At 39.7% G+C, this 24,828-nt stretch overlaps 1 protein-coding gene across 1 annotated transcript in view; it reads left to right on the plus strand.

Annotated features, from left to right (window-relative positions):
* The window catches only part of PLA2G4A (phospholipase A2 group IVA), a 217,736-nt gene that overhangs the window by 82,426 nt on the left and 110,482 nt on the right, over positions 1–24,828 (plus strand). Inside the window, exon 2 of the mRNA XM_052653583.1 lies at positions 14,769–14,850. Within this exon, the coding sequence (XP_052509543.1) occupies positions 14,769–14,850 (82 nt within the window). The remainder of the gene's footprint in view (positions 1–14,768; positions 14,851–24,828) is intronic.

Raw genomic sequence — 24,828 nt, forward strand, 5'->3', positions numbered from 1 at the left:
TAAATGAACCAGGTAATGGCACCCCACTCCAGTACTCTTGCCTGGGAAATCCCATGGGTGGAGGAGCCTGTTGGGCTGCAGTCCATGGGGTCGCGAAGAGTCGGACACGACTGAGCGACTTCCTTTTCACTTTTCACTTTCATGCATTGGAGAAGGAAATGGCAACCCGCTCCAGTGTTCTTGCCTGGAGAATCCCAGGGACAGGGGAGCCTGGTGGGCTACCGTCTATGGGGTCGCACAGAGTCGGACACGACTGAAGTGACTTAGCAGCAGAGAGTCTAAATGTGCTGGAGGTGGAGCGGGGGGAACTGGCAGAATAGGTCTTTAGATAGATATTTTCAGGAGCCCATTTTATGAGCCTGATTCTTATATCTTCCATGTCTAGAAAAGCATTAAAATCCTTCATGGTGACAACTGCTCCTTGTGACTAACAACACCTTCACAAGACTAGTAGAAACCTTCTGGAAAATATGTGCTAGATTCCATGTATTCACCCTTCACCAAAATCACATATACACTGACCTCTTTGGAGCAGATTCTTAGAGCTATCTGAGGTTCTGTTTCCTGGGTGCAATCCTCATTTTGCCCCAAATAAAACTTAACTTGCAGCTTTCTTTTAAGTGGACAAAAATATAAAAATCTATGAAAAGTCTTATATTTTTTAATGAAAATTATGTGAACTTACTGTGGTTCAAATAAGGTAGAATCTGTAATAAAGCTAACTCATCTCTTCTTTTTATCACTGTAAGTTTCCGAAAAGAGGGATGCGGAGGGGAAAATGCCAAAATATCTGAAATAGTATTGAATGTTTATGAAACAATAAAAAGTGTAGTTCAGTTCAGTTCAGTTCAGTCGCTCAGTTGTGTCTGACTCTTTGCGACCCCATGAACCACAGCACACTAGGCCTCTCTGTCCATCACCAACTCCCGGAGTCCACCCAAACCCATACCCATTGAGTTGGTGATGCCATCCAACCATCTCATCCTCTGTCATCCCCTTCTCCTCCTGCCCTCAATCCTTCCGAGCATCAGGGTCTTCTCCAATGAGTCAGCTCTTCGCATCAGGTGGCCAAAGTACTGGAGTTTCAGCTTTAGCATCAGTCCATCCAGTGAACACCCAGGACTGATCTCTTTTAGGATGGACTGGTTGCATCTCCTTGCAGTCCAAGGGACTCTCAAGAGTCTTCTCCAACACCACAGTTCAAAAGCATCAATTCTTTGGTGCTCAGCTTTCTTTATAGTCCAACTCTCACATCCATACATGACCACTGGAAAAACCATAGCCTTGACTAGACAGACATTTGTTGGCAAAGTAATGTCTCTGCTTTTCAATATGCTGTCTAGGTTGGTCATAACTTTTTTTCCAAGGAGTAAGCGTCTTTTAATTTCATGGCTGCAGTCACCATATGCAGTGATTTTGGAGCCCCGAAAATAAAGTCTGATACTGTGTAGTTCTCACTTATCAATTGTCAACCTGCACTCTTCATATGAAATGACAGAGGGAGAAAGCAATTATTGCATTAAGGACTATACTTTGGTATGCATTTTCAAGGTAATTAATTTTGTAAACTATCCTTTAGTTAGATATATTTTGTGTGCTCAATCTCTCAGTCATGTCTGACTCTTTGTGACCTTATGCACTGTAGCCCAGCAGGCTCCTCTGTCCATGGGATTTTCCAGGCAAGAGTAATGAAGTGAGTTGCCATTTCCTATTCCAGGAGATCTTCCCAACCCAGGGATTGAGCCTACACCTCCTGTATCTCCTACATTGGCAGACAGATTTTTTACCACCAGCACCCCCTGGGAAGCCCAAGATATATTTAAACAAACTCTTTTATGCTTGGGTAATTTTTAGTAAAATGTTGAGTATTTCAGATTTTAGTGTGGAACTTTCCAAATTCCATTAGAATTGTACTTTCTCTTCTGATCATAGAAGCAGAGGAGAAAAAATTTCTTTGCTAAGTTTAACACTTGAGATCCAGTTAGATTTATATGGACTAGAAATAGTTTTTATGGATATTAAGGAATAATACAAAACCTCATTTCTATTTAAATTGAACCATTTTTCTCTTACCCAAAGCCTCACAAGCTGCCATCCTCTCTCTCCTGCTTGGATAGCAAGGATTAATATACTGTAACTTTTTGTAGTTCTTTCTTCCATTCACAACTTGAATCATTGAAAACTGTATTCAGCTTTTCTGCTTCCCATAAAGGTCTCATCACCAAGGACCTCTTTGCTGCTGAATTAAATAGATTCTTCAAGTACCCCTCACCCCATCTCTGCTGGTCATTCTCTGTTCTTAAAACTCCTGAAAAAGTTTTTTTTTTGCAAGCTTGTTTTAATGTTTGATTTTTTTTTTAAAGAACTGAAACATAAGATATATAAAGTGCACAAATTTTAATTGTTCAGCTTGATGGATTTTTGCACATGTATTTCACCCATGAAACCATCATTCAGATAAAGGTGTGCATTAAAAGTACCCTGAAAGAGTTGCTCATGTCCCTTCCAGTCTATAAGCTCCACAAAACTAACCAGCTATTTGTCTTTTCTTACCAAAGATCAGGTTTCCTGTTCTTGACCTTCATTAGATGCCTGCAGTCCACTCTTTGTCTGTGAGATTCATTCATGCTGTTGTGAGTAGCAGAATTCCACACTTTTACATTGCCATGTAGTATCTCATTATTTGAATACTGTGCTCATGCGTGCCAAGTCTGACGCTTTCATATCTGACTCTTTGCCACCTTGTGAATGGTAACTCACTAGGCTCTATTCTCCAGGCAAGAATACTGGAGTGGGTTGCCATGCCCTCCTTCAGGGGATCTTCCTGACCCAGGGATCGAACTTATGTCTCTTAAGTCTCCTGCGTTGGCAGATCGGTTCTTTACCACTAGCGCCACCTGGAAGCCCTGAATACAGCAAACTTATCTAGTCCACTGATAACCCTCATGCCCTCACTAAATGGCAGTGGTACCTTTGCTAATCAGGCAGTGTATGATTTGGCTTCTTTTCAGTTCTGTTGGTCTTTGTTTGCCCCAATACCAATCCACTTTAATGTCTATGGCTTTGAAATAGTAGTGTAAATCCTCCAACTTTTTCTTCTTTGAGATTTCTTGTCTTTTTTTAGGGTTCTGCATTTCCATATAAGTTTTGAAATCACTTTGTCAACTCACACACACACACACATACGTATGCTGGGATTTTTATTAGAACTTAAATTATTTTGTAAGTAATTTAGGGGAGAGATGACATGATAATAATATTAAATCTTCCAATCCATTTCCAATGCACGAAGCGTTAGTCTCTCAGTCATGTCAAACTCTGTGTGACATTATGGACTGTAGCCCACCAGACTCCTCTGTCTGTGGGATTTTCCAGGCAAGAATATTGGAGTGGGTTGCCATTCTCTTTTCTAGGGGGTCTTCCAGATCCAGGGATCGAACCTGGGTCTCCTGCATTGCAGGCAGATTCTTTACCGTCTGAGCCACTAGGGGAGTCTTCAATGCATGAAACTAACGTTAAACTAATGTTCAACTAGAAACTAAAATACTAATGTTGCATTTATATGGAAATTATTTTTGCAGATGCAGTGAACTTACTAAATTTCTTTATTAATTCTAATAGTTTGTAGGTTCTTTTAGATTTTTAACTTGCACATTCCTGTTATTGGTGAATAACTCATTTTATTTCTTCCTTTTTAATTTTTAATGTTCATTTATTTTTCCGCTTTACTGATTGTAGACCATCTATTTTAGGTATAGCTTACAAGTTTGAAAATATTTTATTTTCATAATTGTTCATTTAAAAGAATTTTCTAATCTTTATTATGATTTATTTTTTGACATATAGGTTAAACATTTATTTCTTAATTTTCAAACATTTGGTAATTTTTTTGTTTCTCTTTGTCATTAATTTCTAATCTCATTCCTTTCTGTTCAGAGAATATACTCTATAATTTTTGCTGTTTCAGATTTTACATGAGATGCCACTGCACATTGTCTATTCTGGTAAAGGTTCCATATACAACAATGTGTTTCATATTCAACTTTTGCTTTATGAATTTTTAAGATATATTATTAATGCATATAAGTTTTGAATTGTATATCTCTCTGTTTAATTGATATTTTATCATTATAATAGGTCTTTTTTACCTCATTATTAGAGGCTGAATTTTTACTTTGTCTTTTATTAAAATAATCCCTTTTAGTTTCTTTGATAAGTGCATCCTTTCACTTTCAGTTTATATTTTCCTTTTATTTAATGTGTGGTTCTTATAAAAAGCATATAATCAAGGTTTAATTTGAGATAATCTTTGTTTTCTGAAACAATATCCTACATTCCTTCTAGCATTATGGTTTTTTGTAGATGAATTTAAACAATGAAGGTAGGTTCTTTTTAACTGGTTTTTCATAATGATGACATTTCTATATTTTTTGTGGAAATTAGTTTTTTTCCTCACTCTACCATCTCAAGATATATGGATAGTTTCTGTAACTCAGAGAATACAATCAAAGTGTTGACATAAACACTTTGGCACCTGAATCTGAGAAGAAAAATAAGGTTAAAGTGTATAACCCTGAGCTTGAGACAAAGACCAATGATAATTCTAAATCTTAACATTTGGACTTTTAATTTACTCTGACTCCAAATCTATTTTAATATATATTTTTTCTGAGTACTTATCATCATTTATTTTATTTTTTAATTTTTATTTTTTTGGTTGCAGCTTGTAGGATCTTAGTTCCCAGACCAGGAATTGAACCTAGGCCCTTGGGAATGAGAGTGTGGGGTTCTAACCGCTGAGCTGCCAGGGAATTTCCTTTATCATAATTTATTGAACGCCCATTGTGTTCTAGTCCTGGTCAGTAGGCACTGGGAATCAAAATAATCCCTGAGTTGAGCTTAAAGTGCATATTGGTTCTCAGTCACTTAATCGTGTCCAGATTGAGCTTATATCTGGCAGACAAACAGTCTATAATAATCGCAACGACTCTGATAGGAGATGATGAAGATTACTCTGGAGATATGCAATGTGAATAACTAATAACAGGAATCCTTCTGGAATTCCCTGAGAAAGTGACACGTAAGCACAGATCTGGAGGTTAGGAAAAGAGCGAGAAAATGACTGGATTGGAAAGGGCATGTGTGACATAAGTAGTCTGGAGGTAAGAAAGTACATGCCGTTAGGAAATGAAAGAAGTTAGGTATGGTTGGATGTTTTGAAAAACATTATTACAAATGACCTTCGCTTTTCTACCTCATTTGACCAGGACTTGCTATTAACGCCTGTGCAGTCCCACAGGTCTCATGGCAGTTGGCCATATTAACTGGCCATTTAGTTTCTCTCCTTTTTTTTTTAACAAGGGATAACGTATTTAAAATCAAACTGTATCTGGATAGTTTAAGGCTCATTTCTGTCATCTTTCCTTGCAGATTTTGTTAACTATAGCCAAATATGTAGGTCATAATAATTCTCTCTCTCTCTCTCTCACTTAGTTGTGTCTAACTTTGCGACTCTGTGGACTGTAGCCCACCAGGTTCCTCTGTCCATGGAATTCTCCAGGCAAGCATACTGGAGTGGGTTGCCATTCCCTTCTCCAGGGGATCTTCCTGACCTAGGGATCAAACCCAGGTCTCCCATATTGCAGGTGTATTTTTTGCTCTTGGAGCCACCAGGGAAGCCCAATAATTACCTATATGGCACCTTAATGTGATGAAATGTGCCAAAGCCACATATTTGTATCACATTTTTCTTGACCTTCCCCAGCATCAGAATTGGATGCCCCATCAACATTCCAGTGTATAGCCCTTTTCTTTTTAAAAAACTTTTTATTGTATATTGAAATATAGCCAGTTAACAATATTATGATAGTTTCAGGTGGATAGCAAAGGGACTCAGCCATACATATATATGCATCCATTCTCCCCTTAAACTCCCCTCCCATCCAGACTGCCACATAACATTGAGCAGAGTTCCCTGTGATTGTATAGCCCTTTCAAAACAGAGGATCCTAAGAGCTTTCTGGTATTATTCATGCTTGTTTTTGTTACATGTTTTTAAAAAACAAACAAACAACTATGTACGTTTGTGCCTGTGTGTAAATTTCTTTTGTGACAAAATTTCCTGCTTTAGTTTTCACAGAAAGATACTTTTCACAATATACAGGTAAGTGCACTCAACACAGAACAATTTTATTAAAAAGGAAAGATGTGGAAAGCCAAGCCAACTTACTTGTAGTGAAGGGTGCCAGATGGGCCAACGCAGTTTCAGCTGCCTCAGGGCAGTGAAGATTAGACTCATCTTCACCATACCTGTGATGCAGGGACATGTTGGCGAATCCTGTGGGCTGATACAGCAAGTTCTCATTTTCAGTGGTGCCAACTTTTAAGAATGGAGGAGAAAGTGGAGTAACACATCTATGACAGAATGCAATGTCCACAGGTCTAGAGTTGTTCTGAGGTTCTGTCCAACCTCAAGGGTCTTTATGTCTCCACAGTCTATTGAAGTTGTGCTGGATCAGGAAGATGTCAGTGTTACAAAGATAGATCAAATATAAAATATTTATTAAAAAATTTCTATCTTTTTACTCTGAAGGGATGAGTCACTTCCCTGGAGTGAAAAAAATCCAGAGCTCTTCCCACCATCTATTAGCAATGGAGGGCCAGGGCCCCACATCCACGGAAAACTGAGGTTGTGTCCACACTGAGGTCAACCACCTGGGTATGCGAGCATGACTGCCTGCTAAAATACAGGGACCTTTGAAAAAGGTCATTGTAGGATGACTGGAAATGTTACCAAAAAAGTACAAAGCTATTATTCTAGATTATTATGGTAACATGGGGGGTGGGGGAAACCACCGAGTAGGTCATCAAAGAACTAGTGTTTTAGAGCCAATTTCAGACTTCAGTTACGTGCTCTTGAGCACTTAAACTTTTAGCTGCTTCACATGTAGTATGAATAGTACCTGTATGTCTGTTCCACAGGGCTTTGTAAATAATAAATTGTACATAAGTGTTCTTTAGAAACTTAATGAGGTAAGATATTTCCAGAGAGCAGCAGGAGGTGAGATACTGCTGCTGGGAAATCATAAATATAAAGGTGACAAAACTATTACAGAAATACAAGTACAATGCACAGAGGGATAATGAGGTTTATGGCAATAGCATATTTTTAGTGAGCACTAGCCAATTCTAGCAAAGTGAGAAAGAGGACGGTTAACGATAAGCTTCTGCTGTTTTTCTGATACCAGCCGTTCCCTGCCGCAAGCCTTTCATTTGAGGCAAAAGTATGTGCATTTAAAGTAATGTCCCTATTTCTGCTTCTTCACCACAGAGCACAGGCTGGGAATCCCTAGAAAGTCACCAGGCTTACTTCTTAGTTCTTGAATTTTGATTTGGTTCTTTTTCAAAACTTCTGAGCCTTTTGTGTGTGTATATATATATATATATATAGTTTAATATAATCCTACTGAAGTTTGACTTCAGTCTCCTTAAACATGGTAAGTGTAGTTTCACTGTTTCATGGAGAGGACTATTTCTGTGTCTGTTGATTAACTGTGCTGGTTTGTAGTCTTGGTGTGATACCTCCTCGTGTTCCTAATTACCTTTGATTTTGCTGAACATCATTATAATGAAAAATCATCTCTAGAAATAATTCTTCAGAATTTCATTGGTTTCCATCAGGCTCCTCAGGAAACTAGCCGTCTGGGATAAAGGTAATCCCAGTTTCAGGTTACTTGTTCTCTGGGTTTCCTGAAGGACACTAAATCTGGCTGACAGTACGGGGTAGGGGGCATTGTACAAAGTTATTCCTGTGGCGCAGTCTGTGGAGTTTTAGGCTTGAAACAAAGGAGTTGTTTACTAGGTTCTTTATCCCTAGATAAAGGGCTTCCCTGCTGGCTCAGATGGTAAAGCGTCTGCCTGCAATGCTGGAGACCCAGGTTCGATCCCTGGGTCAGGAAGATCCTCTGGAGAAGGAAATGGCAACCCACTCTAGTACTCTTGCCTGGAAAATTCCATGGATGGAGGAGCCTGGTGGGCTACAGTCCATGGGGTCGCAAAGAGCTGGACACGACTGAGCGACTTCACTTCACTTATCACTTATCCCTAGAAGGCTCCTAATCCCTCAGCTTCTCAGCCTCCTCCTCTTTGGATCAGCAAATGTCCTGTGGTCAAACTGCTCATCCCTGTGTTTCTCTGCACTTCTTGATCTCTCTCATGGGAATTAAGGATTCCTATCTTGTTAGTTCTTTGTTACTGTAATAGTCAGGATCTCTGATTAGAAACAGAACCAAAAGGAGATGGATAGTGTCTTAATTTGTTTGGGCTGCTTCCCTGGTGACTCTGATGGTAAAGAATCCACCTGCAATGCGGGAGACCTGGGTTCGGTCCTAGTGTTAAGAAGATCTCTTGGAGAAGGAAATGGCAACCCACTCCAGTATTCCACTTTAGTCTTCCACTCCAACCCACTCTAGAATTCTAATATTCTTACCTGGAGACTCCCCATGGACAGAGAAGCCTGGCAGGCTACAGTCCATGGGATCGCAAAGAGTTGGACACGACTGAGCGACTAATAACAGGCACTGGACAACGCTACAGACTGGTTGGCTTATAAACAATAGAAACTTATTGCTCACATTTATGGAATCTGAGACGTCCAAGATTGAGACATGAGCATGGTTGTATTTGATGAGGGCCTGGTTTGTAGCTGCAGTGTCCACTTTGTGGACGGGGCAAAGCATCTCTCTCAGTTCTTTCATAAAGGCACTTATCCATTCATGTTTTTTTTTTTTTTTCCTTCCCAAATGTCCCATCTTCTAATACCATCATCTTTGAGGGTTTAAATGTCAACATGTGTTTTGGGGGGACACAAACATTCAGACTATAACAGATTGATCTAGCCATGGAGATATATTGTGAAGAATTGCCTTATGAGGTTATGGAGACTGAAAAGTTCCATATCTACCATCAGCAAACTGGAGATCCAGGACAGACAGCAGTGTAATTCAGTTCAAGACAGGAGATAAAATGAGATGTCTCAGCTCAAGCAGTGAGATAGGAAAAAAAAAGGCAAATTCTTCCTTTTATTCTTTTCAGGCTCTCAACAGATTGGATGATGCCAACCCACTGGAGATGGCAATTTCCTTTCCCAACTCCAGTGATTCAAGTACTCATCTTATCCACAGACACCCTCAGAGACACACACAGAAATGATGTTTAATCTGGGCACTTTGTGGCCAAGTTGACAAATGAAATTAAACATCACAGTTACTTTTAGGAAAATGCTTACTTACCTCATAAAACCTCATTCAGTTTTTATTTATTTTCTGTGGGAAGTGGTAACTCAGATTATTTAGTCTCCCACCATCACAAGTGGAATTTAACGTCTTCCTTTTACTCTCAATCCGTGTGCTTCTAGATAATTCCAAAAAGATAATCATCTTGTCTTAAATGATTTCCACAGATGGTAAAATTATCCCCCAAACTTGACATTCCATATTGCCGTGTGTGAAATTCCAATGTTGGAATCTGGGTTTGTAACAGGGGACCCTTGAGAAATCCCGTGTAGTTGGTAATATTATAGTTGCCATTTTACACATGAGGAAACTGAGGCTGCAAGGGGTTCCTGGACCTAGTTCCAAGATGTGTGTGAAGGCTTCTCCACATCAACAAACAATTCTTGGACACTAGCAGAGTGACCAAGAATTCAACTCAATTCTATGATTATAAAATGCATAATTATATAATTATAAAATTGTTATGATGATATATGTATATTTGATTATCTGCATAACCAAATATATATATATTTCTTATAAGTCATAGCACTGCAGGGGTAGAAAATGAAGATGGAAAGGGCAAAACACTATATTGTAAATACCTTTCTGACTTTTGCCTGTGTCTTTTAACTATTAATCACTTTACAATTAATGCTTAAGGGAAAGAACAAGTAAGACAAAGAGGTTTTTAACAAGTCCCTTAAAATAAGGGTATATTGTCCAAAATAGTATCTGTAAATATATTCATATTTTTAAGTCTGTTGGGTCTACTAGACTTAAAAAGTTCACCTCTGAAAATCATCAGTGCAAAGACATCTTAGGTTTGAATGGACATGACATATCACCTAGGTCAATAATTCTAAACCGAATTAGCATCTGACACCCAAGGACTCTGAGGACTTATGGGGAGAACTTTTCAAGGGCACATGCTGCTTCCTGGGCTCTAGTGAGCCCCTCCAGGAGGGCAAAGGTGTATCTACACTTCGCAGGCCTTAACTGTGCCGTAATTACTCCTAGGAGAGTGTACATTTTTTTCAGGATTATTGTTACCTGAAAACTGGGTGAATGTTGAACCAAAAGACACAATCACGCAAAAGATCAAGAGAAGGAAGGATTTACTATTTGTGGCAAGTAGGGAGAATACCAGGCTTCTTTCCCAAAATAGTGTTTCCCAAACTGCAAAATTGGGGAAGTTTTAAACTAAGAGTACATGCATCTTCATGAAGGGGCTTGAGCCTTTAGTTTGGCATAATTGCAGCCAAGATTGACAGAGTCCAAGCTTTTGTTGACTTAAGTCACAAAGGCTAGAAACAATGCTGCCGCTTCTGCTGCGAAGTCGCTTCAGTCGTGTCCGACTCTGTGCACAAGTCATATTTCTGATTATAATTTTCCTTAATGATGTCTGCTAAAGTTAAATTTTGTTCCCAACTTTGGTGTTTTGGACATTAGGGTAATTTGTACATACAGCCAATCCATGACTAGTAGTTCTTAAAGCAAGTTTAGATAGAACTGTTGATTTTAAATAAACTGATTGCTCTTTTCTTTAAAAAATGTGGGAGAATAGTGTACAAGGTCTGTGTCTCTTAAATGTATTAGAATGAAATCACACTAGAATGTGACATTGAAAATAAGTATTTTTTCTAAATAACCATCTTGACTCTTGGATGACATCAATGCAGCGATTCTTTTCAAAATTGCTGAGATCTGTTTGAAGTTGCCTGTGGCTGATTATGGTGATCACAATCTCTGTGTTCAGTATTGAGATTCTGTAGTCCTGATCATCCTAACAGTCTTTAGTTTTAATTTCAGTTAAAATTAGGCAATGGCAGTTGAACAGGAAAAAAAAAATGTGTGTGTGCAGAATCTACCTTCTCTTCCATCAGGTTTCTTTCATGATTGTTCTTTGTTTCTTTTTTGTGACTGTAGAACTTTCAAAGATTAGGATAATCATCAAATTGATTTTGTATAAATTGATTAGTTCTTTTTTCCCAATCATCTTAGTTACAGATGTCAATATAATTCTCCAGGATGAATTTAATGCAGTAGCAGTTTTCATGATGACTTGGGAATTGTAGTTGTGGAAAAAAAAAGGAGGGCGGGTGGGTCATGATTTTCACTATGAAAAAGATTTTGGATAACAAAAGACACTCAGAGTAAGGTAATCCAAGACCTGAAGGCAAGGCTTAATCTTGGTGACTGAGTCAGGGCATTGAGCTTATATTTGATGTCTCACTTGAAATATGGCCTCTCTTTTGTCAACTACCAAGTAGCACAGTGCTGAGTCATTAGGTTCCCCACCGCACCGCAGGGAACACTGGTTTTGTATTCAATAACATTATTTCCTCTGTCATTATTCCTGAGACATAACCAAAATCTCTTATCCAAGTTAGAAGCTAGCCTAGTCCATACTAGTTTGAAATTATATGTGATACTGGCCCTAGGAAACATACACTTAAAAAGAGCATAATTTTACACTCTTGTTTTGAAGGTGATGTACTGGTCATCTGAAGATTTGTGATGCCTCCAAAATTAACTTATAAAAACCAAGAAAGTGGTTGCTCTTTATCTTCTGTGAGCAGTGTGCAAGTTCATATATATAAGTTCTGATTTAGAATTGAGGCTAATGGAAATAAAAACAGATTAAAATGGAGAGTTGAATGATAGAGAAAATTACCCAGTTACTAGAGAGACTTTAGATTAACTTCAGATATAATAGACTAGATTGTAACTATCTGTAAAACTTTGATAAATGGAAGTAACCCTTTTTTACTATCAGGAATCAGTGTTGGTATTATTATTCTCTATAAGTAAAGGAATATAGAAAGAATAAAGATACTGGGGACAGGAAGACTGGTTTCTAATTCAATTTTAGCTTTTATTGTCTGTGAGATACTGGGAATTACTTAATATCTCAGAATCTCACTTACTCGTCTGTAAATATATATAGTAGCATCTATTTTGTAGGATTATTGGGAAACAGAATTAGCATCTATTAGAATATTTGACATATGGTTCATTCTCAATGAATCCTTATAATAACAATATAATCTCTTTGCACATGTTATTAATAAACATTTGACATGAGTAAATATATAGCAATTTCAAAAATTGTGTTAAATAATAGGTGAGTATTGATAATCATTTTTATCTTACAGGAAAGGTTTTAGACATTTGAAAAATCTTGTAGTCATTAAAAGTTCTAGGATATGCAGTCTAAGCACAGAGTCCTCACCCATGGACCACCAGGGATTTCCTTTGATTATCTTTCTCTCTCTCTCTCTCTCTTTTTTTTTTTTTTTTGGTGGGAAGAGTGTGTGTGATTTTTGGTAGTAGTAAAAGACAATATGCCTACTTTTAGGCATTCATTTTTTAAGAGTGATAATTTCATTTATGTGGAATAACCTTGGCTCTTCAGAGCTCTTCTGAATATGGAAGGTATTTCTCTTTGACAATAATCCTGAATAAGAATTATCCTGAAAGATTTTATATGCTTCTGTCTTTTTAAACAAGGTATGCTTATTCATGACTTCATCTCATCTGCCTCCTTGCTTTTAGACTCACTTCTCAGTATTGTCAGTTTCTTAGCTTCTTTTAATTAGTTATGGACTTTTCAACCAGTTTAGCAAGTCTATTAAAATTATGAAAAGTAGGAGTAACTTGGGTTTCCCAGGTGGGTCAGTGGTAAAGAATCTGCCTGCCAATACAGGAGACACGGGTTCAATCCCTGGGTCGGAAATGGCAACCCACTCCAGTATTCTTGTCTGAGAAATCCCATGGACAAAGAAGCCTGGTGAGCTACAGTACAAGGGGTCACAAAGAGTTGGCTATGACTGAGCATGCATGCACACACACGCGCGCGCGCGCACACACACACACACACACAGTTCAGTTCAGTTCCGTCACTCAGTTGTGTCCGACTCTTTGCGACCCCATGAAATGCAGAACGCCAGGCCTCCCTGTCCATCACCAACTCCTGGAGTTCACTCAGACTCATGTCCATCGAGTCAGTGATGCCATCCAGCCATCTCATCCTCTGTCGTCCCCTTCTCCTCCTGCCCTCAATCCCTCCCAGCATCAAAGTCTTTTCCAATGAGTCAACTCTTCACATGAGGTGGCCAAAGTACTGGAGTTTCAGCTTTAGCATCATTCCTTCCAAAGAACACCCAGGACCGATCTCCTTCAGAATGGACTGGTTGGATCGCCTTGCAGTCCAAGGGACTCTCAAGAGTCTTCTCCAACACCACAGTTCAAAAGCATCAATTCTTCGGCGCTCAGCCTTCTTCACAGTCCAACTCTCACACCCATACATGACCACAGGAAAAACCATAGCCTTGACTAGATGGACCTTAGTCGGCAAAGTATTGTCTCTGCTTTTGAATATGCTATCTAGGTTGGTCATAACTTTTCTTCCAAGGAGTAAGCGTCTTTTAATTTCATGGCTGCAGTCACCATCAGCAGTAGTTTTGGAGCCCCAAAAAATAAAGTCTGACACTGTTTCCACTGTTTCCCCATCTATTTCCCATGAAGTGATGGGACCAGATGCCATGATCTTTGTTTTCTGAATGTTGAGCTTTAAGCCAACCTTTTCACTCTCCACTTTCACTTTCATCAAGAGGCTTTTTAGTTCCTCTTCAATTTCTTCCATAAGGGTGGTGTCATCTGCATATCTGAGGTTATTGATATTTCTCCTGGTAGTAACTTTTAAATGTGAGTCTCTCCTAAAACAAAAATGCTTGAACTTTAGATAAAGACTCTAATCTTTTCAGTCGCTCAGAGAATTTTGTGAATTCCTGCTTTCCCATTCTGCTTTGGTGAGTAGAGTTATTTGAGAACTAATTTCCAGTTAGGTATTTAATAAAGTGTTTAATCAAGTCTTCTACCTCTTAATATTTCCTATGTGCATACAAGCTATTAGGCTAATAAAAACTTTTGACATTGTCATGTATGGTTTTAACAGATATGTTAAAATTAAGTAGTTTGCTGGTTATTGTTTTACATCCAAAGAATTCTGAAAACTGCTCTGGAAATGTTATACCAGAAAAAAGAGTTTTATTGAACAGTAACAATAAAAACAAGCAAATTTAGATAATGCAAACATCTTCCTCTGCACTTCACCTTTCTAAGGCAGGTCTTACTTATCACCCAGTACAAAGCCTGATTGTACACCGAGAGAAAGCCTGCAGTCCTTATTTACATTTTTCCTCAGGGCTTGATAAACCCTGTAAAGTAGGGACTGCAAAGCTGTTCTAGCAGTCAAGCTGTAGAGACATATCAAGCATGATCTAAACATCTCAGTTGTCTGTGCTACAGAGAGGAGAGGATCAAAAAAGGAAGAACCTCAAGAGCAAAGAATCAAAGAATGTTTCTGGTATGCATGTTGCTTCCTTTCAACTGCAATATTTTTGATTTGTATCAAGGAAGCATTGAGAACAATCTGCTCAAATCCTATATTTCAGGCTTGTTTGAAATTCATTATTGTTTATTTTCTTCCAGGTGGAGCACCATTATTCCCACAAGTTCACAGTAGTGGTGCTACGTGCCACAAAAGTGACAAAGGGAACCTTTGGCGACATGCGTAAGTTCTCTTATTTGCTCTTCTGTTGAAAATACGTAAATATGATTCACTCTTCAGTGGTTTGAGTTCCTTGACAAGCCAGGGGCTATCCCTTCTTCAGATGTGATTATCTTTGTCTACAGCTTTGAATGGTAACATTTCGAATGGTTCTCTGATGCTCTTTTATCTGTTGGAGTAGTGTTCCATGTTGACTTTACATCAGTTGCGAGTTCAGTTCAGTTCAGTTCAGTTCAGTCACTCAGTCATGTCTGACTCTTTGCGACCACATGAACTGCATCACTAATTCCCTGTCCATCACCAACTCCTGGAGTCCACCCAAACCCATGTCCGTTGAGTCGGTGATGCCATCCAACCATCTCATCCTGTCATCCCCTTCTCCTCCTGCCCTCAATCTTTCCCAGCATCAGGGTCTTTTCCAATGAGTCAGCTCTTCACATCAGGTGGCCGAAGTTGTGAGTACTTGGAGTCAGATAAAATGACTGTCCTATGACATACAGAGTTTCAGATTTCAAAGACATTTGTATTCTCCTTTGGAAAGAGGACTGAGTCGAGAATTTAAGTTACCTGCGTCTGTGAGATATTGTGCCTATAGGATTTTTTTTACAATGCAGTTTATCTAATTCTTACTCCTTTAAGTTGTGTTTTTTATGTGTGAAAATAGCTATAGAAACTGGTATGGGACAGTTTGAAATGATGTGAACAAAAGTCTCAGGATAATTTTGAATTAACTTGTTGGCAGTATCCTTCTCTATGTTTTAAAATGCAGTTTTCCTGGTTAATCTTACCATTCAAATGACTGGGAGTCATGGATGTGGGAATACAAAGAAAAATGAATAAGTACTGTGATGCTGAATTGGGTAAAGTTAGTTGTAGATGATTGCTAAAATATGGAAATGGCAATCTACCTCTCCGAATGGGTTCTGAGGAAAGATGGAGATTGCCATTAATCAGTCTGGGAAACAGGGAAGTCTTTCCTGCTGAAATGGCATTTGAACTGGTACTCGAAGGAGCAGGATCTAGTGTTGAGAGCAGGGAGAGTCTTAGGCAGAGAAAATAGCATATTCAAGGGTGAGAGAAGGGCAGAGTACTTGTGAGGTCGTGAGCTGCTGGACACACAGCAAAGGTGAAGGTGAGCGAGATTAATTCAACAAGGCTGCAATTTTATCAGAAATGCAGCAGGAAGAACTTGATGGCATTTGAGTCACAAATCACATGATTCGCCCTTTATTTTAAAAAATATTTGTTCTGCTTATGGTTGCTGAGGGAGGGGGGAAGGATGGCGGGAAAAGATAGTTAAGGAATTTGGGAGGGACATGGGCACACGGCTATATTTAAAATGGATAACAAACAAGGTCCTGCTGCATAACACAGGGAACTCTGCTCAATGTTATGTGGCAGCCAGGATGGGAGAGGGGTTTGAGGGAGAATCGATACATGTATAAGTGTGGCTACCTGAAAGTATCACAACACTGTTGGTCGGCTATACTCCAACAAGCCTTCAGTGATTGAAGATGAGTGTCCAGGAAGTTAGTAAAAGTTGGAAATAAGGGAATGACCAGGAGGTGGGATCCGATGAACAATGCTTCTCAGGAGACATGATGGAACAAGGACAATGTCTTTACATTGTCCCTAAACTGATCAGGGATTTATTTTCTAAATTTTATCTCATACACTGATACACTTCAATTAATCATGCCTCTGCCAATGTTTTTGTTGTTATTCTTCTTTTGCTTTTTATACTACTTTGAATTTTCATCAATTCAATGAGAGTTCGCTAGAAGAAAGGTATCTGTGAAAAAGAAGCCAAATCAGATGCCATGTTTAAAATCTGGTAACCCTGTGACCTTGAGAAAAGCACATGCCTTACAACTCTAGATGTACTATTAGTTAGAAAAGCCATTTATAATTCGACTAAAGGCTATGTCAGTGACTCATCAGCCATACAAGTTACTGACCTAATTTGACTTTAAAAATTTTAGTTATCTCTTATACAAAGTAGTGTGGGCTTCCCAGGTGGCTCAGTGGTAAAGAGTTCACCTGCCAAAGAAGGAGACGCAAGAGACGTGGGTTTAATCCCTGGGTCGTAGTTCCATAGGAACTACTTACTTTGGAGTAGGAACTGGCAACCCACTCCCATATTCTTGCCTGGAAAATGCCATGGACAGAGGATCCTGGAGGGCTACAGTCCTTGAGTTTGCAAGAGTCAGATGCAACTGAGCACAGACATATAAAGTAGCAGCATCCTTTTCTGTTATATCAGTTGCAGAACTCTGTCCTAGAGAGACAAGGATCTTTATTATGCTTGAGGTGAGGTCACCAGCAGTTTAAATTCTACTTTGAATCTCTTCAACTGGTATGGATCTGATTTCTTAGCAGTCAGTACTTTCTCCATAATCCTCAGGCACTTTGGCAGTGCTTATTTATTGTAGTTCTGGAGAAGGAAATGGCAACCCACTCCAGTATTCTTGCCTGGAGAATCCCATGGACAGAGGAGCCTGGCAGGCTATGGCCTATGGGGTTGCAAGAGTTGGACCGACTAAGCACACACACACACATTTATTGTAATTAGGACTGGAAAGAGAGTAATGTCACAAATGTCTTTTAAAACCTACTTGAGTTGATATTGCTAACATTATTCAAAAATAAACATGAGACGTTAATTCATCTCACAAAATAGCCAACAGGTATGTTTTGGATCCCCATAGTGTATACAGTACAGGTTGCGTTCCTGAATTCCAGAAAGCTTGTTATTGATTTATTTACTTATTTATTTGCTGGCCATGCCAGGTGCCTTGTGGGATCTTAGTTCCCTGACCAGGGGTTGAACCCAGGCCCACAGCAGTGAAAGCATCGAGTCCTAATCTCTGGACCACCAGGGAATTACCCAAAGCTTCTTTTTTAAAGTGAAAGACCCATCAAAAGAATACCTGACATTAATCACTACTGGAGAAAGGATTGTGTTGTGAGATTCTCTCAACATTTTTAAACAGCATTTGTCATTTAACTTTATCTTGCTTGAGTTATCATCTTTTTTTGAGGGGGAGGAATTGTTGCCACCCCTTGATGTCACCTTGATGAGTTTACAGAAAGAGAGTCTTAGAGAAATAAATTCAATAATAAGGTTGGTAAGAACAAGTAGAGGGACAATACACAGCGCCAAACTATTTTCGAGAAATTGTAGGTGATTAATGTGAGAAAAGGCATGGGCCAGCCTGACCTGTCACTTAAGAGTTTTGATGGCGTTGCTTGGTGAGCTTGATCCATACAAATTACCTAGTAAACAGAGTTTGGCATGTTTGTACATAGAAGTTCTTTAAAGATAGCTGAAGATAGAACTATAAAAAATGTCCTAAGATCTGCAAAGGATGACAGGAAACTATGCCCACTTCTGTTGTTGATAGTGTCTACATTTATTTAAAAAGGCAAATTTCCATATAGTTTTGCATGTTGGTAGAGAAGCATGACGGAGAAGGCAATTGCACCCCACTCCAGTACTCTTGCCTGGAAAATCCCATGGACGGAGGAACCTGGTGGGCTGCAGTCCATGGGGTCGCTGAGAGTTGGACACGATTCAGTGACTTCACTTTCACTTTTCACTTTCATGCATTGGAGAAGGAAATGGCAACCCACTCCAGTGTTCTTGCCTGGAGAATCCCAGGGATGGCGGAGCCTGGTGGGCTGCCGTCTATGGGGTCCAGTGTTGGACACGACTGAAGCGGCTTAGCAGCTGAGAACCATGGCCGATTGCTACTGGGTTTTCCAGTTTTTCCTGTGCGTGTGGCAGCTGCACAAATAGCTGACACCTGACAAAATACCTGTATCTGACTTTAAAAAAAATCTAATACTAAGATTGTATCTATTTTTCATTTTGTCCCTTGTAAAGCCCTCCTATTCTAACTAGCTTCATTTAAGAATACCATCTCGTGTTGCTAAAACATCATCATAGCATCAGGAACACCCCCACGGTCTCTCTTGAGGGAGTAAGAGCTGACATTTGAATCATAACATCTCACTCATTTCCTTTTTTTAATTTTTTTTTTTTAACCTCAGAACACTGGGCCAGCCCCTTCCCAGACATCACTGTTAATCTCGGTTTGTTCAAATGTATCATTAATACCCAGGGCTTCAGGGCCAGCCTTTCCCTATCTTATGCTCACGCCATATGAAAAAGTAGTTTGAAGTTCAGATACGCACCTGACTCACCATGTGTTGCTCAGTTGCTAAGTCGTGTTCGACTCTTTGTGACCATATGGACTGCAGCACGCCAGACTCCTCTGTGCTCCACTATCTCCTGGAATTTGCTCAAATTCATGTCCATTGAGCCAGTGACTCACCATAGACTTATTTTTTAAAAAGTAGTTTGTGTTAATTTGACCTGACCAGGAGCTAGTCAGTTGTGCCAGTGCCAAGCGTTGATTGGATTAGTTAACATTATATTAAATATTATATTAAACTCTGTATTTTGCACTGCTCCTTTCCTCTTCTAACAGAAGGTATGTATTTGTAGAATGAGTACAGCGACAGTACAATTTCAGTTGGTTATTTAGTTTCCTTTGTGCATATATGAAACAAAGCACACAGCCCTGGCCACAAATCTCATTTTATAACCAAATAAGACAGCTGGTACAAAGGCTGTAGCTCCTTCAGTGAATTTCTGTTCCTTTAAAGAAGTTGGGGAAAACAGATCATGTACGATAACAGGTGATAATGGAGGCTTGTCTCAGAATTCAGAACTAGGTCGATGAAATCATTGACTAAGATGAAATCCCTAAGGATAATATCAGATAATAAATATCATAGTGTTCTTGAAACAATAAAATGCCTTATCAATGCTCAGTGTTTTTAATATCCTAATTATGCGCATGTACTGAGAATTCTTGTCTCCTTGGATGCTGAACTCTTTACAAAATTAGCACCATAAACCCTACGGCTTCTAAGGACAGTTATAGAAATGCAGATAGATCTTCTTTCAGCATTTGGGAGACAACAAAGCTTGATGCCAACATTTAAACTCTATGAAGAAAATAAAAATATTTGGGTGAATTGTGAACTCATTGTATTTAAACCAATTTTTACAAATTCTTCCTGGTTAATATTTTAAGGAACCTTTTCAAGGTTGTTTTTTTTTTTTTTAGTATCCCACACTTTAATTTTTCATAATGTCTTTGTCTATGGGTAAAGTGTATTTTATTTCAGATAAACTCAACCAGATCTGCATAAAATTCTTCATTTTTAAATAGCAGATCTGAGGCTGACCTAATCTCTCCAGATAGTGCTTCTCAAACTTTAATGTAGCTATGAATCAGCACAGGATATTGTCCAAAATGCAGATTCTGATTCAGAAGGTCTGGGGAGTAGATTCTAGCACACAAATGATGCAGACATTGCCCATCTATAGACTGCATTTGGGGAGGCAAGGTCTAGGCAATTTCTTTTATGTTTGCTTATTCTGAGTCTGGGGCTTCTCAGTGGTTCAGTAGGTAAAGAATATACTTGCAGCGCAGGAGATGTAGGAGACGGGGGTTCGATCCCTGAATCAGGAAGATCCCCTGAAGAGGGGCATGGCAAACCATTCCAGTATTCTTGCCTGGAGAATCCCCACAGTTCATGGGGTTGCAAAGAATCAAACACAACTGAGTGACTAACACACACACATCCCGAGTCCACAGTGCTTAAAAGCTCAGAAAAAAGAAAAAAATATCAAAACTTTAAGTATTCTAAAATGGGCAAAGATTCTAATGTTTCGGGGTTTCTGCTGATTAACCTTTTCTTAAACGAAATAACCATGAACACTTTAATACATTTTATTTTTAAAATTCCTATAAAGGATTAATTACATGGCTCAATATATTATCCTTGAGAAAAATGATAGAAATGAATGCAAATATCTTAAACGTCCACCACAATTATATTATGAAATTCTGAAATTTATAATATAATTGCATGATCATTCTAGATGAAAGCAATGAAGAGAGTAAGGCATCTATTTTTACCATTTCAAAGGTCAGTTCAGTTCAGTTCAGTCGCTCAGTCGTGTCTGACTCTATGCGACCCCATGAACTGCAGTATGCCAGGCCTCCCTGTCTATCACCAACTCCCGGAGTCCACTCAAACCCGTGTCCATTGTGTCAGGGATGCCATCCAACCATCTCATCCTCTGTTGTCCCCTTCTCCTCCTGCCCTCAATCTTTCTAAGCATCAGGGTCTTTTCAAATGAGTCAGCTCTCTGCATTAGGTGGCCAAAGTACTAGAGTTTCAGCTTCAACATCAGTCCTTCCAATGAACACCCAGGACTGATCTCCTTTAGAATGGACTGGTTGGATCTGCTTGCAGTCCAAGGGACTCTCAAGAGTCTTCTCCAACACCACAGTTCAAAAGCATCAATTCTTTGGCGCTCAGCTTTCTTCACAGTCCAACTCTCACATCCATACATGACTACTGGAAAAGCCATAGCCTTGACTAGACAAACTTTTGTTGGCAAAGTAACGTCTCTGCTTTTTAATATGCTGTCTAGGTTGGTTATAACTTTCCTTCTAAGGAGCAAGAGTCTTTTAATTTCATGACTGCAATCACCATCTGCAGTGATTTTGGACCCAAAAATATAAAGTTAGACACTGTTTCCACTGTTTCCCCATCTATTTGCCAAGAAGTGATGGGACCAGATGCCATGATCTTAGTTTTCTGAATGTTGAGCTTTAAGCCAACTTTTTCACTCTCTTCTTTCACTTTCATCAAGAGGCTCTTTAGTTCTTCTTCACTTTCTGTCATAAGGGTGATGTCATCTGCATATCTGAGGTTACTGATATTTCTCCTGGCAATCTTGATTCCAGCTTGTGCTTCCACCAGCCCAGCGTTTCTCATGATGTACTCTGCATATAAGTTAAATAACCAGGGTGACAATATACAGCCTTGACATACTCCTTTTCCTATTTGGAACCAGCCTGTCATCCCGTGTCCAGTTCTAACTGTTGCTTCCTGACCTGCATACAGGTTTCTCAAGAAGCAGGTCAGGTGGTCTGGTATTCCCATCTCTCTCAGAATTTTCCACAGTTTATTGTGATCCACACAGTCAAAGGCTTTGGCATAGTCAATAAAGCAGAAATAAAGGTCAGAGTACACACTTTAAGTGAAATGACCAAACGTACGGCAGGTACTGTATACCTGTGCGAATATAGTGCACTCTTTCTCTCATGTACATCAATATAGTCTCCCTGTCGTATACACAAATATACTTTTCCTCTCATATACACAAATATATTCTCTATAAATATTTTAATATGTTTTAATGTTCCCTCAACTTAGTAATCTGTGATTTTATTTAGGACATTTCTAAGAACTCAGGCAGGGTAAATTTAGGTAGTCTGCTTTTCATTGCTGTAACATTGTGAAATACTATTTCTCTCTCTGCAAAGAGCTTTGATTGAGATGTGTACTCGAAGGGTGTTGACTGCAAGAAGTTTGGATAAAAGCTTATCATTACTGAGAACTTGGCTGTTCTTCACAGAAGAGGTTTCAATTGTCATCTTTCACTTATTGTCAAAGAATATATAAAAACATGGTGATTCAAAAGAAATGGAAGACTTTTAAAGTATTCTGGACCACCTGACTTCTTGTGGGGATTCAGGAAGAGTGCTGGGTTTGTACCCCTTGGTCATCTTGCGGAGAGAGGAAGCACACACACTTGGGGCTTTACTTCTACTTTCTGGGTTGGTGTGGAGTTGAGGATCAGCATCAGTACTGATGCAGGGCTTGTGACCTGGAGCATGCAAGTGGAGCATCTTTAGATGGTTTGAACTAAAGGCAGACGTTTGTTTACACTTATTCATATATAAAATAGGCATCAAGTACAGACGCTTACTCCTTGGAAGAAAAGTTATGAGCAATCTAGATAGTATATTCAGAGACATTACTTTGCCGACTAAGGTCCGTCTAGTCAAGGCTATGGTTTTTCCAGTAGTCATGTACGGATGTGAGAGTTGGTCTGTGAAGAAGGCTGAGCACCGAAGAACTGATGCTTTTGAAGTGTGGTGTTGGAGAAGACTCTTGAGAGTCCCTTGGACTGCAAGGAGATCCAACCAGTTCATTCTGAAGGAGATCAACCCTGGGATTTCTTTGGAAGGAATGATGCTGAAGCTGAAACTCCAGTACTCTGGCCATCTCATGCGAAGAGTTGACTCATTGGAAAAGACTTTGATGCTGGGAGGGATTGAGGGCAGGAGGAGAAGGGGACAACAGAGAATGAGATGGTTGAATGGCATCACTGACTCGATGGACACGAGTCTGAGTGAACTCCAGAAGTTGGTGATGGGACAGGGAGGCCTGGTGTGCTGCAATTCATGGGGTCGCAAAGAGTCGGACACGACTGAGTGACTGAACTGACTAACTGAGCCGACTAATTGTTTGCAAATGTTCAATTCTTTTTGAATCATTCTGTGCTGCTTTTTATGTTTTTCAGTCCTATGGAGTAATTCCTCTGAGAGTTCACACATCTCTGTGTAGTGAAATGACTATTCTCCACGCTAATGAAGTCCATAAAATTTCATCTTTTATGATTTTTCTAAATCACATTAACTTTGGCTCTGAGCCCCTGGCTTACAGATTAGGTGGGGGATTAAGGGTGATCTTCCCTTCCTCAGGGTCCTTCAGGTATTTTAGTCACTTAGTGCCTAGTTTCTCAGTCGTGTCCGACTCTTTGTGACCCCATGGACTGTAGCTCACCAGGTTCCTCTACTCATGGGATTCTCCAGGCAAGAATCCTGGAGTGGGTAGTCATGCCCTTCTCCAGGGGATCTTCTCGACTCAGAGTTCCGATCCGGTCTCTTGCATTGTAGGTGGATTCTTTACCCTCTGATTCACCAGGGAAGCCCTCAGGCACTTGGAGTTGCCTGTAAATTAGGAGTGGGGCCTGCCATAGGCCTTGGTGGCTGCTGTCGTTGGTATCAAACCTTCAGCTAAATGTTGTTTGCATGGATCCGCGCTTTCCCCTAGGACAGGCGCTAGGACAACTCAGAGTAGTCTTCCTGGTGATCACATGCCACACCAGAGAGAGACTCCACTCCTGTGCTCTGAGCTACAGTGCTTACAGACCAGACTCTGTGACCACCCCATAGTCATCACGCTGTGCACAGAACAGCAGAAGCATGACTTTTCAACTCTTGTAGAAACTGCAGAAAATCGAAACTCTTTTGAGCTTTAGGACAGGTAGCCCTCTTGTCTCTCCAAAGCAGCGGTCTGAATTCTGTCACCTCTAGACCATCCAGAGGATTAAACTTCTTCAAAGGATATGACTCCCAACACAAAGTGTTAATAATTCCCTGGGAAAGGCAGTCAGAACTCATCCTTCCTATTTGTAAATGTTGGGCCGAGAGGCATGGTGTTGGGTCTGTATGTAAAGAAACATCACCTATTCAATCTTTTGAGAATCTTCATTAGAAGCAAGGGCAATGTAGAAATTACTATGAAAATACATTATCCTCTCCTATAGCCATTTTTTTTTTTTTTTTTTTTGCCACACCATAGGGGATCTTAGGTGAGATAAAGTCGCTCAGTCATGTCCGACTCTTTGCGACCCCGTGGACTGTAACCTACTAGGCTTCTCCGTCCATGGGATTCTCCAGGCAAGAATACTGGAGTGGATTGCCATTTCCTTCTCCAGGGGATCTTCCCGACCCAGGGATCGAACCCAGGTCTCCCGCATTGGAGGCAGACACTTTAACCTCTGAGCCACCAGGGAAGCCCATAAGGGATCTTAGTTCATGACTATAAGGGATCTTGGTTCCCAAACCAGGGCTTGACCTCAGACCTCCGATAGTGGAAGAATGGATTCTTAACCACTGGACCATCAGGAAAGTCCCTTCCTCTAGCTGTCCTTGAGTTCCACAGTGATCAGAATCTCCAGGGAGGAGGCAGGATGTATTTATGAAAGAAAATGGTCTTCAGGGGCAAAACGCTACGCAGCAGTCTTGTGTCTTCAGGCAA

Source organism: Budorcas taxicolor, chromosome 16 (assembly GCF_023091745.1).
Source record: "Budorcas taxicolor isolate Tak-1 chromosome 16, Takin1.1, whole genome shotgun sequence".
NCBI classification, from domain to species: Eukaryota; Metazoa; Chordata; class Mammalia; order Artiodactyla; family Bovidae; genus Budorcas; species Budorcas taxicolor.